Source organism: Lepidochelys olivacea (genome assembly GCF_965140295.1).
Source record: "Lepidochelys olivacea isolate rLepOli2 genome assembly, chromosome: 1".
In the NCBI taxonomy this organism is placed as follows: domain Eukaryota; kingdom Metazoa; phylum Chordata; order Testudines; family Cheloniidae; genus Lepidochelys; species Lepidochelys olivacea.
Genome location: NC_140411.1, coordinates 246,975,272 through 246,988,603, shown reverse-complemented (window position 1 = coordinate 246,988,603; position 13,332 = coordinate 246,975,272). Strand labels below are relative to the sequence as shown.

General features: G+C 38.6%; 1 protein-coding gene across 1 annotated transcript in view; it reads left to right on the top strand.

Moving 5' to 3' along the window:
- Positions 1–9,916, top strand: part of SYT10 (synaptotagmin 10) — a 50,691-nt gene extending 40,775 nt beyond the window's left edge. The window contains exons 4-7 of the mRNA XM_084643858.1: positions 3,716–3,836; positions 5,032–5,203; positions 7,210–7,339; positions 9,830–9,916. Coding sequence (XP_084499984.1) covers positions 3,716–3,836; positions 5,032–5,203; positions 7,210–7,339; positions 9,830–9,901 — 495 coding nt within the window. The 3' untranslated portion in view covers positions 9,902–9,916. The remainder of the gene's footprint in view (positions 1–3,715; positions 3,837–5,031; positions 5,204–7,209; positions 7,340–9,829) is intronic.
- The last annotated feature ends 3,416 nt before the right edge of the window (positions 9,917–13,332 follow it).

The window sequence follows — 13,332 nt, the reverse complement described above, 5'->3', positions numbered from 1 at the left end:
TTAGACTATGTTAAGAAGCATCTGTAGTGTATTTGTTGCGGGGGCAGGGGACATGGAAGAGATGGTGGTATGAAGGTAGTTACACTCTCTTTCCATGTGTAATGGGGTGGGATCCATGCAAAGAGAGGACCTTCTGCATACAAATACATGGGTCATAATCTGGCCCCATGTACGTAAATTAGTACTAATAACTGAAAGGGCTGTATTAGAATAAACATGCAGATATGACAAAACTGTTAAAGGTAATTTAAGGCGTTTCACTCCTTTTGTGAATGGGTGGAAAAATGTCTCTTTTCATTTGTTTATGTTTTATTCATATTTTCCAGAAGTGTTTTTAATGCATTGTAATTTATAAAATTGAAAGTAATGTGTCACAAAATAAGAGGTATGAGAAGAGGTGAAGTGGTCAATTCCATCTGATGTGGACTGAATGTGAGCAAAAGTCATTTTGAAATATTTGGAACCTTTGTCAAGCAATGAAAATTACATAGGCACATGCCTATTAACCTATTAATTTTCAAAACAAAACCCCAAGGAAACTATTTTATATGTGCAAAAAGAAAAGGAGTACTTGTGGCACTTTAGAGACTAACCAATTTATTTGAGCATAAGCTTTCATGAGCTACAGCTCACTTCATCGGATGCATACTGTGGAAAATACGGAAGATGTTTTTATACACACAGACCATGAAAAAATGGGTGTTTATCACTACAAAAGGTTTTGATAAACACCCATTTTTTCATGGTCTGTGCGTATAAAAACATCTTCTGTATTTTCCACAGTATGCATCTGATGAAGTGAGCTGTAGCTCACGAAAGCTTATGCTCAAATAAATTGGTTAGTCTCTAAAGTGCCACAAGTACTCCTTTTCTTTTGCGAATACAGACTAACACGGCTGTTACTCTAAAACATATTTCATATGTGAGTGGGATATAAGATGACCTGCACAAAATTCAATCTAAATAAGCTTCCAAGATTGTCACTATGTCTATGGGTTACTCTGAAGCTCAGAAAGTCTGTTGAGTCACTGTGAAGTAAAGAAAACAACTACAAGCATGGTCAAGAGCATTTTTTGTTCGTCACCAGGTTGAATTATCACTGGGACTCGCAGGCAGGCACCATCCAATTTTTAAGTTATATGCTATTTTTTGCTTTTTCACACACATGGGCAGTCAGTTATTTGTATTTATTAATAGTACAAGAAATAATTTAAAGCTATTCTGAAACCTACATTCTCAAATTTAGAGCTACAATTAGTGGCCCTGATTCAGAAAAGCAATGAAGGACGTGGTTACATCCACCTTTGCAAAAGACTGTACTTAAGCATATATTTAAATTTAAATCCCATTGAAGTCAATGAAACTACTCATGAGAGTAATTGCTCACCAATGTGAATGAAGAGTCCCAATCTGGCCCATAATTATCAGCAACATACTGTGTATCACCTTCTACACAGGCATTATTAATCCGGCATATTATGGTAAAATGTTTCATGTTCTCCTCCACGTACCATAATTGTTTGACCATAAATGGCCCAGTAACATGATATTTATAAGCCAACTTCAAATGTATTAAGATTAAGTATCTACAGCACATCTCTCACTATCCATATAACTATAGGTATTGATGCCTGAGCCAAAACTCTTTGAAGTCAATGGAAAGACCTCCCTTATTTTCTGTTAGTCTTGGATTGAGCCTTTAGTTCTTACTATACAACTTTCTTTTTGTCCATTTTTGTGTTTTTAAGGTTTAAAAAGTGTTTGTTTGTTTGTTGATTTCACTGGAGAAACATACCTGAACAATATCTACCATATCTGCTGTCAAATATATTTGGTTTGTAGGGAAATTACTGTACACATGCGTGGGAGAAAGGCTCCATAATTCATATCTCTTTTTTTTATCCTTCAGTTCTCAAGCTTCATATTTATGCAACAGGGCCAGTTTATTTCCTTGTTCCATCTCTGGCCAGTGTCTCTCTCCTGTATGTAAATAATATCTCTATGTAATGTGATGAGTAAGTTCCATAGGAAGAAATTTTATTTGGACTTTTTTCAGAGTAACAGCCATGTTAGTCTGTATTCGCAAAAAGAAATTGTGGCACCTTAGAGACTAACCAATTTATTTGAGCATAAGCTTTCGTGAGCTACAGCTCACTTCATCAGATGCATACTGTGGAAAGTGTAGAAGATCTTTTTATACACACAAAGCATGAAAAAATACCTCCCCCCACCCCACTCTCCTGCTGGTAATAGCTTATCTAAAGTGATCACTCTCCTTACAGTGTGTATGATAATCAAGTTGGGTCATTTCCAGCACAAATCCAGGTTTTCTCCCCTCCTACCCCCCCACCCCCCACACACACCTCTCCTGTTGGTAATAGCTTATCTAAAGTGATCACTCTCCTTACAATGTGTATGATAATCAAAATGGGCTATTTCCAGCACAAATCCAGGGTTTAACAAGAACGTCTGGGGGCGGGAGGGGGGGTAGGAAAAAACAAGGGGAAATAGGTTACCTTGCATAATGACTTAGCCACTCCCAGTCTCTATTCAAGCCTAAGTTAATTGTATCCAATTTGCAAATGAATTCCAATTCAACAGTCTCTCGCTGGAGTCTGGTTTTGAAGTTTTTTTGTTGTAATATCGCAACTTTCATGTCTGTAATTGCGTGACCAGAGAGACTGAAGTGTTCTCCGACTGGTTTATGAATGTTATAATTCTTGATATCTGATTTGTGTCCATTTATTCTTTTACATAGAGATTGTCCAGTTTGACCAATGTACATGGCAGAGGGGCATTGCTGGCACATGATGGCATGTATCACATTGGTGGATGTGCAGGTGAACGAGCCTCTGATAGATAAAAAGATCTTCTACACTTTCCACAGTATGCATCCGATGAAGTGAGCTGTAGTTCACAAAAGCTTATGCTCAAATAAATTGGTTAGTCTCTAAGGTGCCACAAGTACTCCTTTTCTATTTGGACTTTGTCCATCTTTCCCAGGTTTGTACATCACCTTCCTAAAGGTTGTGTTGCACCCAGGAAGGAACAAGATAGTGTAGAGAATGCTACTTTGCTCTTTCCTTCCTTCTGTCTGACCAATAGAACACAGAAGAAGGAAATGGTAAAGAGCTTCATGTTGATGACTTTTACAAGTTCAATGACCTCTCTAAATGCTCACAAAATGAGGCAAATTTTTCACATCCACACAAATTGTTCACACATTTGTGGAATGGGCTTAATTTATGTGAATATACATTAGGCTGATACCTCACCACCTTACTGCCTGGCTGGGAGGGTAGAACACGAAGTCCCTTCCGGAGCTGACATTAGTATCTCTCCATGACTTCCAAGGAGCCATGGCATGCAAGGATCCTACATTCAGCATTCCTTGTTCCTCACTCTGAATGCAACATGCCTCTGGTCCCACCAGCCTGGAACATCAGAGTTCTGAGGTTGTTCCTGAACTAAAATCCTCAATCTGAACCTCAAAAGCCAGTCACCAAAATATTCTTCCATTTCTAATTATTTTTTGTACTTCAAATAATTTTTTTTGGAAAAGTTTATTTATAATCTCTTTATAAACACATCTAAATGAGATTGGATCTTCAGCAAAATAGGTTTCCACATTCATTTTTTGAATGATTCTACAATTTTGGATTGTTTGAACTGTTTGCATAATGCACAAAATTCTAACCATATTTCTCCTTTTTAGGAAAGCATAGATTTGGGTGAAATCATGTTTTCCCTTTGCTATTTACCTACTGCCGGGCGAATGACGTTAACAGTAATCAAATGTAGAAATCTCAAAGCCATGGATGTAACTGGCGCTTCGGGTGGGTATTCTTCTTTTCACTTAACAACGTGGGGTTCTGGTCTGAAAAGTAGCTATATTAAAACAACAACTTCTTACTCAACAAATATGTATATTTTGAATATGCTGAGTCATATCTGCTCAGTTTTGTGGAAAAAATGGGGGTTGTTTTTTTCCTGCGTTTTCTTTTTATTAGCTGTGCAGAGACAACATGGCTCAGAAAGAGTGAAATGAGGATTCTGTTTAATCTTTTGCATGATCAACGAAATTGTTTACAAAGTTCCGAACAATTCCAAGCAAAGCCATTGAAAGCAATAGTCACTGAGGGCACTCACTGAAGACAATGGGATTATGCAGGTGAAAGAGAGGGTATAATTTGGCCATCCCAACATTTATTATTTTGATGCTGAGTAAGATAAAACACTGGTTGGCTGTTAGAGTTCAGGCTGAGTTTGCAGGACTGTTGTTTTGTTTTAGTTTTAAAGTTGTAAACTGAAACTTGATACAGAAAGCACTGCGAGGCAAACATGTAAATCCACAGTCTTGTTGTACCAAAGACACTTTTCAGAATGGAAATGCTCTTCAGAAGACACCCCTTTAGTGGAGCATTAAAAATCTCTATAGCCAGTGGAAAGTTTTGATACAGTTGGCATTATATTGTACTTTGATTTTCACCTACAAAGTTTTGGGGTTTGTTTGTTTGTTTTTTAGTTAAGTTTTGCTTTGCTTTCTGGAGGGGTAGGACAATGGGGATTAATCTATCCTGCTAAAATAATAGCAGAAGATAATTAAAAGAAAATGAAGCATTAAAACATGGGGAGAGATTTTCAAAGACACACAACTCCCATTCACTTTCAATTGGAGTTAGGTATCTAACTGCCCTCTGCACTTTTGAAAATCTCCTCCTTTTATTTTTTAACTAATATGGTTATCACAGGAAAACTTCAGGAGAACTGGTTAAGGTGGAGAGGTCAACATTAGAGCTATTGGCTGAGTGTGAGGTAGAGGTGGGTGTATCTATTCTATCTGCTTGAACCTTCTTTTGAGTAGACAGGAAATTGAAATTGCAGCAGAGACAGCTCTGGTTGTCTTATGTCAGTAATACCTATACAACTTAGGTTTTCCTGAATGTTCACTTGCTAAGAATGTGCTGCTCTTTTGCTTTACATTTCAACTGCATTGAGACCAGTGTGTGAAAATGACTTCCTGTTACTCAGATCCATATGTCAAAGTCTCACTGATGTGTGAGGGTCGAAGGCTGAAAAAGCGGAAAACAACTACAAAGAAAAACACACTTAATCCAATATATAATGAGGCCATCATCTTCGATATCCCTCCAGAGAATGTGGACCAGGTCAGCCTCTCCATTGCTGTGATGGACTATGATCGGTAAGTGCAATTTGTCCCCTGAAAATATTAATCTTCAGCAAGTGGTTTCCTCATTATAGCAATTGATTTATTATTTTAACTGCCTCGTGTTTTAAGTAAATCCACTGTCAGTAAAATAACACTTTTGAATCCTCTCCTGGAGGATTCAAAGCTACCATACCTTTCAGTGTTTACTTCTGTTTATCAGTGTCATTAATGATGGTATGAAGAAAATTAAACATGACTGGAAATTGTCATGTAAATGTAACCCACATTAACAGTGTGAGTCTTTGTCCGTTCCGTTCCCCTCTTCCCCCCGCCCCCCGCGACTCTGTGGCTAGACCGTGTAAGGGTTTGTAAGTCTGTAAAACTTTCAGCGAATGGAGTTATTCCTTTAGCTCAAGCAGTAGAAAATATTTTAGCTCTATAGACCCTGGGTTAAATTCTTACAGATAATTCAACCAGGGGACTCATTACTTCAGGTCAATTACCCTGGCCCTGCCTACTTCCTGTCTCCATATAGAGGAGGGAAATACCCCACAACTGCATCGCCCACTTATGTTCTGATAAGGGCAGAGCTCCATCCCCTCCCATCCTTTCCCAGTTTCCTAGCACAAAGGGGACAACGTCATCCCTATGAGTAAAATAGCCTGGGGGTTGCAAGTTATGTTAGAAATGGATTGACAGAATAGTGCTTGGGCAGAGCCTACTTCACTCACACCTACTATTACTCATGAGTTCCAGAGACATTCAGAATTAAAGGCTTTGTCATAGGGGAAGATAAGTATCACTGCCTGTTTGCAGAGGGAAGAAATGAGAAAGAGAGAGAAAGTGACTTGATCAAGGTCACACAATAGATCAATGTTAGAGTCAGCACTATTAAGCATTTAGCTGGTGTTAAGATTTTTGCCAGTCATGGTTACACCCCTGAATGCCTTGATAAGAAGCATAGATCTACCTTTTATGTTTCTGTACCTGAGGTTCTAATTATTCTGACAGACTAAAGATGAAAAATATACCTTAAGATCAGCAGTTACTCTTGGATCCTGGATGGACCTCATTCCTCCAATTCCTACTCATCATCATCCCTCTCCCCACAATTTAAAACACAACAGCAAAACATGTAACTAACTAACCTGTGACACTCAAAACCTACAGACAACTATATACAAGAAATCCATGGATCACGATGCTTACCTTTATAGGTCCGGTAACCACCCCAAATACATCAAGAAATCTGTTAGCTACAGCCAGGTACTCAAATACCATAGAATATGCTCTAAGGAGAAAGTTTGGGACACACAGCTTAACACACTTAATCACCTTCATCAAACAAGGACACTCCACCAGAGAAGTAGATCATCTTATGGAATGGGCCACCCAAATACCCCGAGAGAACCTGCTCCAATACAGAAATAGCTGTGACAATAAGTAAGTTTCCCAGACCCGAAGCAAAGCTCTGTGTAAACTCTCAAAAAGCTTGTCTCTCTCACCAAGAAGTTGTTGATCCAATAAAAGATATTACCTCACCCACCTTGTCTCTTTAATATCCTGGGACCAACACAGCCGCAACACTGCATACTCAAAACCATGGTCATTTATTTGTATGTTATCCCTGTCTCCAACTCTTTGCCTGTTCTTTTGGATTGTAAGTAGATCCCTGCACAGATACCAAATTTGTATCTGCATCCAATCTGCGAACATGGTCCGTGGTTATCCGCATCCACAGATATTTGTGGATTTAAAGTGGATATCCACAGATTTGCAGGGCTCTAACTGTAAGCTTTCCAGGGCAGGGCCAATTTCTTCATCTGTGATTTTATAGGTCCTAACAAAATGGTGCCCCAAACCTGACTGGGATTTTTCAGTCATCCTGTAATAAATATGATTAATAACAATAATGTGCACACTTTGGGCATCTTCAAAAACATTTTGTGCTAAACCAATCAAACTGCATTATGGTTCAAAGATGTTAATAAATCTATCTGCATTACGAAAAGCTTTCTCTGCCCTTCTGTAATCCTCAGAGTAGGACACAATGAGGTGATCGGGGTGTGTAGGACAGGACTTGATGCTGAAGGACTTGGAAGAGATCACTGGAATGAAATGCTGGCTTACCCCCGTAAACCTATTACTCATTGGCATCCATTGGTAGAGGTAAGAAGTAGAATATCTCTATAGCCAACTTGTTGCTACATCTCTCTGCATTTAATAACTCATTTCCATGAGCCTCTGAGAATCATGACAGTCACTAAGGTGTGGGTACCACTCCCCATGTGAGGAGCTTGTGGAAGATCCTCCACACCACTTAAATCTTGCATGAGAGTTGTGTGTGAAGGGGGAGAGAGGGTTGAATGGCCAAGCGGGGATGCCTGTGCATACCTTACATACTGCAGAAAAGCACCTTGCCCTGCCCTGAAAAGGCTGGTATGGAGATCCACTTTGGGGCAGGCCAGGGGTCAGAAATTGACCCTGGGCTTCAGGGATGCATTTCGCTTCCTAAACCTTCCTGCACTCCACTTGAATAGGAAGTTTCTTATGTTTATGGATTGAATTTTCTCTAAATAGTGGACAGTCAAAAGAAATCTATGACTCAGTTCATGTCTAAAGAATGATTTTGTTGATTTATGCTGTTATTTTAATCAGTGAGGTTCTGATTTAGGGCTTTAATTTTGATCTGAAAATGTCACTTCAGAAGTTGCCTTGCTCTGCTCTCAAGGTTTTGATATAAAGTTCTTTCAAATCTTCTTAGCAGCTACCTAGTGTTTATTTTAAGATTACCAAGGGTTGCTTAAAATTACTTGTTTCAGAGTAGCATCCATGTTAGTCTGTATCCGCAAAAAGAAAAGGAGTACTTGTGGCACCTTAGAGACTAGCAAATTTATTTGAGCATAAGCTTTCGTGAGCTACAGATCACTTCATCGGATGCTCAGATAAATTTCTTAGTCTCTAAGGTGCCAAAAGAACTCCTTTTTTTTAATTACTTTGGAGTAGTAAATGTAAATATTTCAAGGGCAATCATTTTCTTATCTGAAATCATTAGCATTAAAGAGAGTTGTGTCACTAAAATATTGAGTTTAGATTTCTCCATTAAGTAGGCTGAGTTGAGGCTACACACCAGTAGCCACTGTGACGGGGCAAGGCCAGATGGCTATAGAAAAGTAGTGGGAGATAGATATATTAGCTCCAAGCTAAACAAATCCCTTGTACCAGGATAAGTGAAAAGGCAGCTGCTCCAGGTCAATTAAGACACCTGGGGCCAATTAAGAACTTTCCAGAAGGCAGGGAGAATGCTAGGTTGATTGGGACACCTGAAGCCAATCAGGGGCTGGCTGAAACTAGTTAAAAGCCTCCCTGTCAGTCAGGTGAGTGTGCATGTCAGGAGCTGTGGGAGGAAGTTGCTCTGTTGGAGAGACTGAGTAGTACACACTGTATCAGGCACAAGGAAGGAGGCCCTGAGGTAAGGGTGAAGTGGAGCTTGAGGAAGTGAGGGCTGCTGTGGGGGAAGTAGCCCAGGGAATTGTACATGTCATGTTTCTAAAAGGTCAGCTACCATAGTTTATACTATTAGGGTCCCTGGGCTGGAGCCCGGAGTAGAGGGTGGGCCCGGGCTCCCCCCCACCTTTGCCCCCTGATTAATCACTGAGACTGGGAGACAACAGAGACTGTGCAAGGAAGGATAACTTCTCCTCACCTCCCTTGCTGGCTTATGATGAAAATGGCTCAGTAGACTGTGACCCTTGTCTCTAGAGAAAGAAGGGTTACGTGGAGGGTCACAGTGAGCCTCTGAGGCTAGCGAAATCCGCCAGGAAATGCAGGACCCATAGAGGCAAGGACAGAGCTTTGTCACACCACATACAGCAATGCTAAAACAGTCACTTATTTGAACCCTCTACTCCTAAGGCAGGGAAAATTCTGTGTGTAACTGTGAACTTTGAGAAGATCCCCTTCAGTGTCTTAGGACAACATCCTTCCAGATCCATAACACCCATTGGAGTCATGGCTTTCGGGCTGGGAAGGTGCAGACTGGGTTCATTAGGGAGCAGGCTAGGATTAGGGTCAGGGGGACAAATGTTGTTCACCCCTTCTCTTCAATCAAGCCTTGCAGATAACCCAGTTGAGAGCTGATACAACCTGAGGCAGCACTGACTATTTCATGGCTCCCTCTACTGTGGGGAACCACCCTTAAAGAAGCGTCCAGGGCGGTGGCAGCTGGGGAGTGTCTGCCGGAGCTACACTCTCAGGGAATGTGTGAGAGAGAGGAAGCTGGAGCCAGAACAGTTCAGAGGGCACTGCACAGAGGTTCCTGGCCTCCTCCTGGATTCTCCAGCATATATGCACGGTTTGGAGACAGAACTCAGTAGATGGTGAAGCAAACCACACCCAAATGGAATGATTCAGGGAGGGTCCTTATGAGGTCCCCCCAAAAGAGTTTCCTTACCATGGTTAATTCTCCAGGAGGGGTGTACTGAGGCATAAAAATTACTTCAGATTAAGTTTTCATTTTCTAAAAATGTCTTTTTCATTTGGAGGTACAATTCAGCTCCATCTTTTGGAGAGGGTCCTTATGACTCTCTCATCCTCAGAAATAACCATGATGAGTGGAGAGACCTGATGATGATTGTAAAACTAAAACTTTTCTTTCAGTTACCTGGCCAGGCAACCAGTTTTGATAGCCAGGGGTCTTGTTCATCACCAAAACCACCACCTACACCCTAGGGCACGAGAACGGATTCATCACATCCAGTGTCCAAGCTCCATGTCCATCACACCTACATTAACAAAAGGTTTGACTTCCTGAGATGAACTGTATCCATATTTTTGTATTAAAATAGATTTTCTTCCTGTTCTAAGTCTTATATTAGAGTTTCTAATAATTTCTTAAGAATGAATTTCACTTGAGCCAAAATACTCCTTCCTTATGCAAAGATATTCCTTTTTCTCTCTGTCATAAAGTATTGTTTTGATACAACCTGTTTCTTTGCAGATGGAAGGAAATCAGAAAAAAACAAATACATATATACTAGCACTTGAAAATAAATGGAGTTTATGATGCTATTCCTTTTAAAGTAGCAAAATTGTCCTATACCGCACTTATTTTGTAACTTGCCTATAAATTATAAATTTTGCACTAAACCGTATATGACCATTAAAGAAAACGTTTACAGATTTTGATGTACTAGGAAAAAACAATTCTAACAACATAATGTCCAGTTTCTCTATGATTGTCTTGAATGTTACTTTGCTCACCATGGGCCCGCACCAGAACCCACTGAAGTCAATGGAAAGGATCCTATTGAATTCATTTGGTTTTAGTTCAGGTCCTATGGACCATATCCTGCAAATGAATGCATGCAGTTGAACCCTTACAACAATCCTACTGACATTATGGAGACAACTATGTGGTATTTGATATCCAAGCTATTTTGACTGGATGCCTTGTTCGCATGGGATTGGTTCTGTTCTGTTCCTATGAATTTAATAGGACTGGATAAGTGTTTTTCTTAGAATCAGGCGTCCAGTGAAAATACTTGGGATTATGAATTTGAAATTTGCCTTCTGTCAATATAGTGAGGTAGAAACTTAAATGTTACTAACTCATAGAACATTCCTGCTAGTAAACTCAAGAATATTCAAGGAAAAAAAATACAAACTGAGCATCAGTTAAAGCTAGTTGGTTAAAAAAACTGAACAAATACTAGCACGTTACTTTGCAGTATTGATCCAAGTCTCAGTAAAACTCCAATTTAGCTCAGTGAGAGAATCTGTATTGAGTAAGAACAGAGAAAAGGCTGCAGGACTGGGCCCTGGACTTTTAAAGATGAGCTACAATAGGAAAATTAATTAGGGTTGTTCCTTTTTTTCTGTTTGTTTGTTTGCTTGTTTCTTTTTGACATATAAAGAAAGCCAGAAAGGTTTCAGTTTAAAAACAAATCCCAAAACAGCTTAAAATTAGAAATGTATGTCCTGTTTATGCAGAAAAACTCTGTAATGTTGGGAGAACTACCAAATTCTGACATGACAGAAGTCAAGAGAATGAAAACTGAGAGGAGGGGATTTTTACTCAGACTTAAAAAAATCTTTTGGGTTTGGTTGGCTCTGTTAATACCTATTTATTTCAGTGACTAACATTTTGGAAAAATAATTTATTTATAAAAATCCATCACCTCCAGCTTTTTAATTAGGGTGTGATAGCTCCCAGTAAACATGCTCTGAGATGTCTATTATTTCCTCCAGAAAAACCACAGAAAGTTAGTCTTGATGTTCTAGTAAAACCAAGCATAAAATAATTACATACACAAACACATAGGCCATCTTTCTATATTACTGTAAACAAAAACAAAAAAAGGGACCAACGGTTGAAAAAATTCGTTGCAAGCCACCTTTGCTGAATCCTATAGAAACTGTTTCCTTCTAGAGATTTGGTCCTCTTGTCCCATGGTATTTTAACCCTCAAGATTATATTTTAATAAATAAATATATATACATACAGCCTTGCAAAGTTTTACTCATCCACTTGCCTTGGGCATGTAAATTTTTTAAATAGGAGAGTAAACTGTAATTTGGTTTTCATCACCATCATCATCATGAGATTTTGTGCCTGGGCTGGTAAATTTTCGTGATAGTTTTGCAAGGCTGATATAGAGACATACTTATATATCTCGAGATTCAAAAACTATTTTGAGTATACATTTATCTTAATATAAAGTATTATAGGAAATGGGGTTTTGTGCCCCAAAAGTTACTATTTTGTAATGTGGTACTGTAACAGTTGACTGCATATTCTTTGCACTTTTTTGCATCTAATATCCAAAAAAAGCTAACAAGTTCACAATCAAATGTAGCATTAGTGTTCACTAATGAACAATATCTTGTTTATAACTGTTTCATCATTTTCTATTAATATCATGTATGTTTTATTATAAGTGGCAAGATATTTAAATGATCTCTTTCTTGGATTTAAATTATTATCCAGAACCAAAGGAATAATAATCCAGTTTGTGCTCTTTTTTTTGTTCATAAAATTATTACTAATGGCTTGTGTTTCCAAACTTGATTTATGGGTGCTCTGCCCCTCTGAAAAACCAGGCTGCTTAATTAGGTGCCTACTCATATGAGTTGAAATACTTAAATTTAGGCATCCGACTTTCAAAAAAAATCTAGCTGTAGATTATAGACTGTTTTTCTTATTGTGCCCTTATCAGTGATGTATTTAAGTAATGTAAAATGGTTTATTTTTTCATTGATCCTTTGAGTATTGATCCTGCAAAGTTAAGTCTGTGCTTCATTTACCATGTGAGCAATTCCATTCCTTTCAAGGGGATTTCTCACAAGTTATGCACGTGTGTAGCTTCTTGCAGGATTAGGAGCCTTAGATGATACCATTTTTTCTGAAGACCACCATGTTAAAAGTGTACACCTTTGTCATAAAAGTTCACTTAGAGTGAAAACTTAGCAAAGAAAGTCTCAGTGAATGAATAAATAACTTTTCCTTCCAGCTTTTAAGAAACATAATTGTGCTTAATTTGTAGACAAGGTGCAAAAAAATTGAAGAAATGTTTTGATTACCTATATTTGCATATTCGAAATATCATAAATATTATTTTGATTTAAACACAATCAAACTTAGCAAGTGGTTTGTGTAAAATATATTCCAATAACATCTGGCCATTTGAAAAACTCACATTTCTAAAAGCCTTAATTTACCTTGAATTGGCTGGGCACAGAAATTATTTTTCATAAGAAATTTTTTTGTACTACAGAATTTGTAATGCTTTCAGAACAGCAAACTCCACCCATATGAACTGTAGTTACATGATGGATTAAGTGGCTCCAAAAAAATTGTTCAGCTCTTATATATACTTACAATAATACACTATAAAATGGAAAAGCCCAAATGCAAATTTCTCCTATGAGCCACTCTGGTCTCTTGGGTAAATAATGAAGTGTTTCCCCACCATACTAATGAGTTAAAAAAAAAAACCCATAAAACACTGTTTGAACAACAATGAAGCTGTCCGTAGGTCTATGCAAAAAGTCTGAGTGGAACTTGAAAACCAGGGTAGGTTTGGATTTCTAGTGGGGCTGCAAACAAACAGAAGCAGATGTTCACAAATAGCCACTGAAACTGGGCTGATGCAGTTCACACA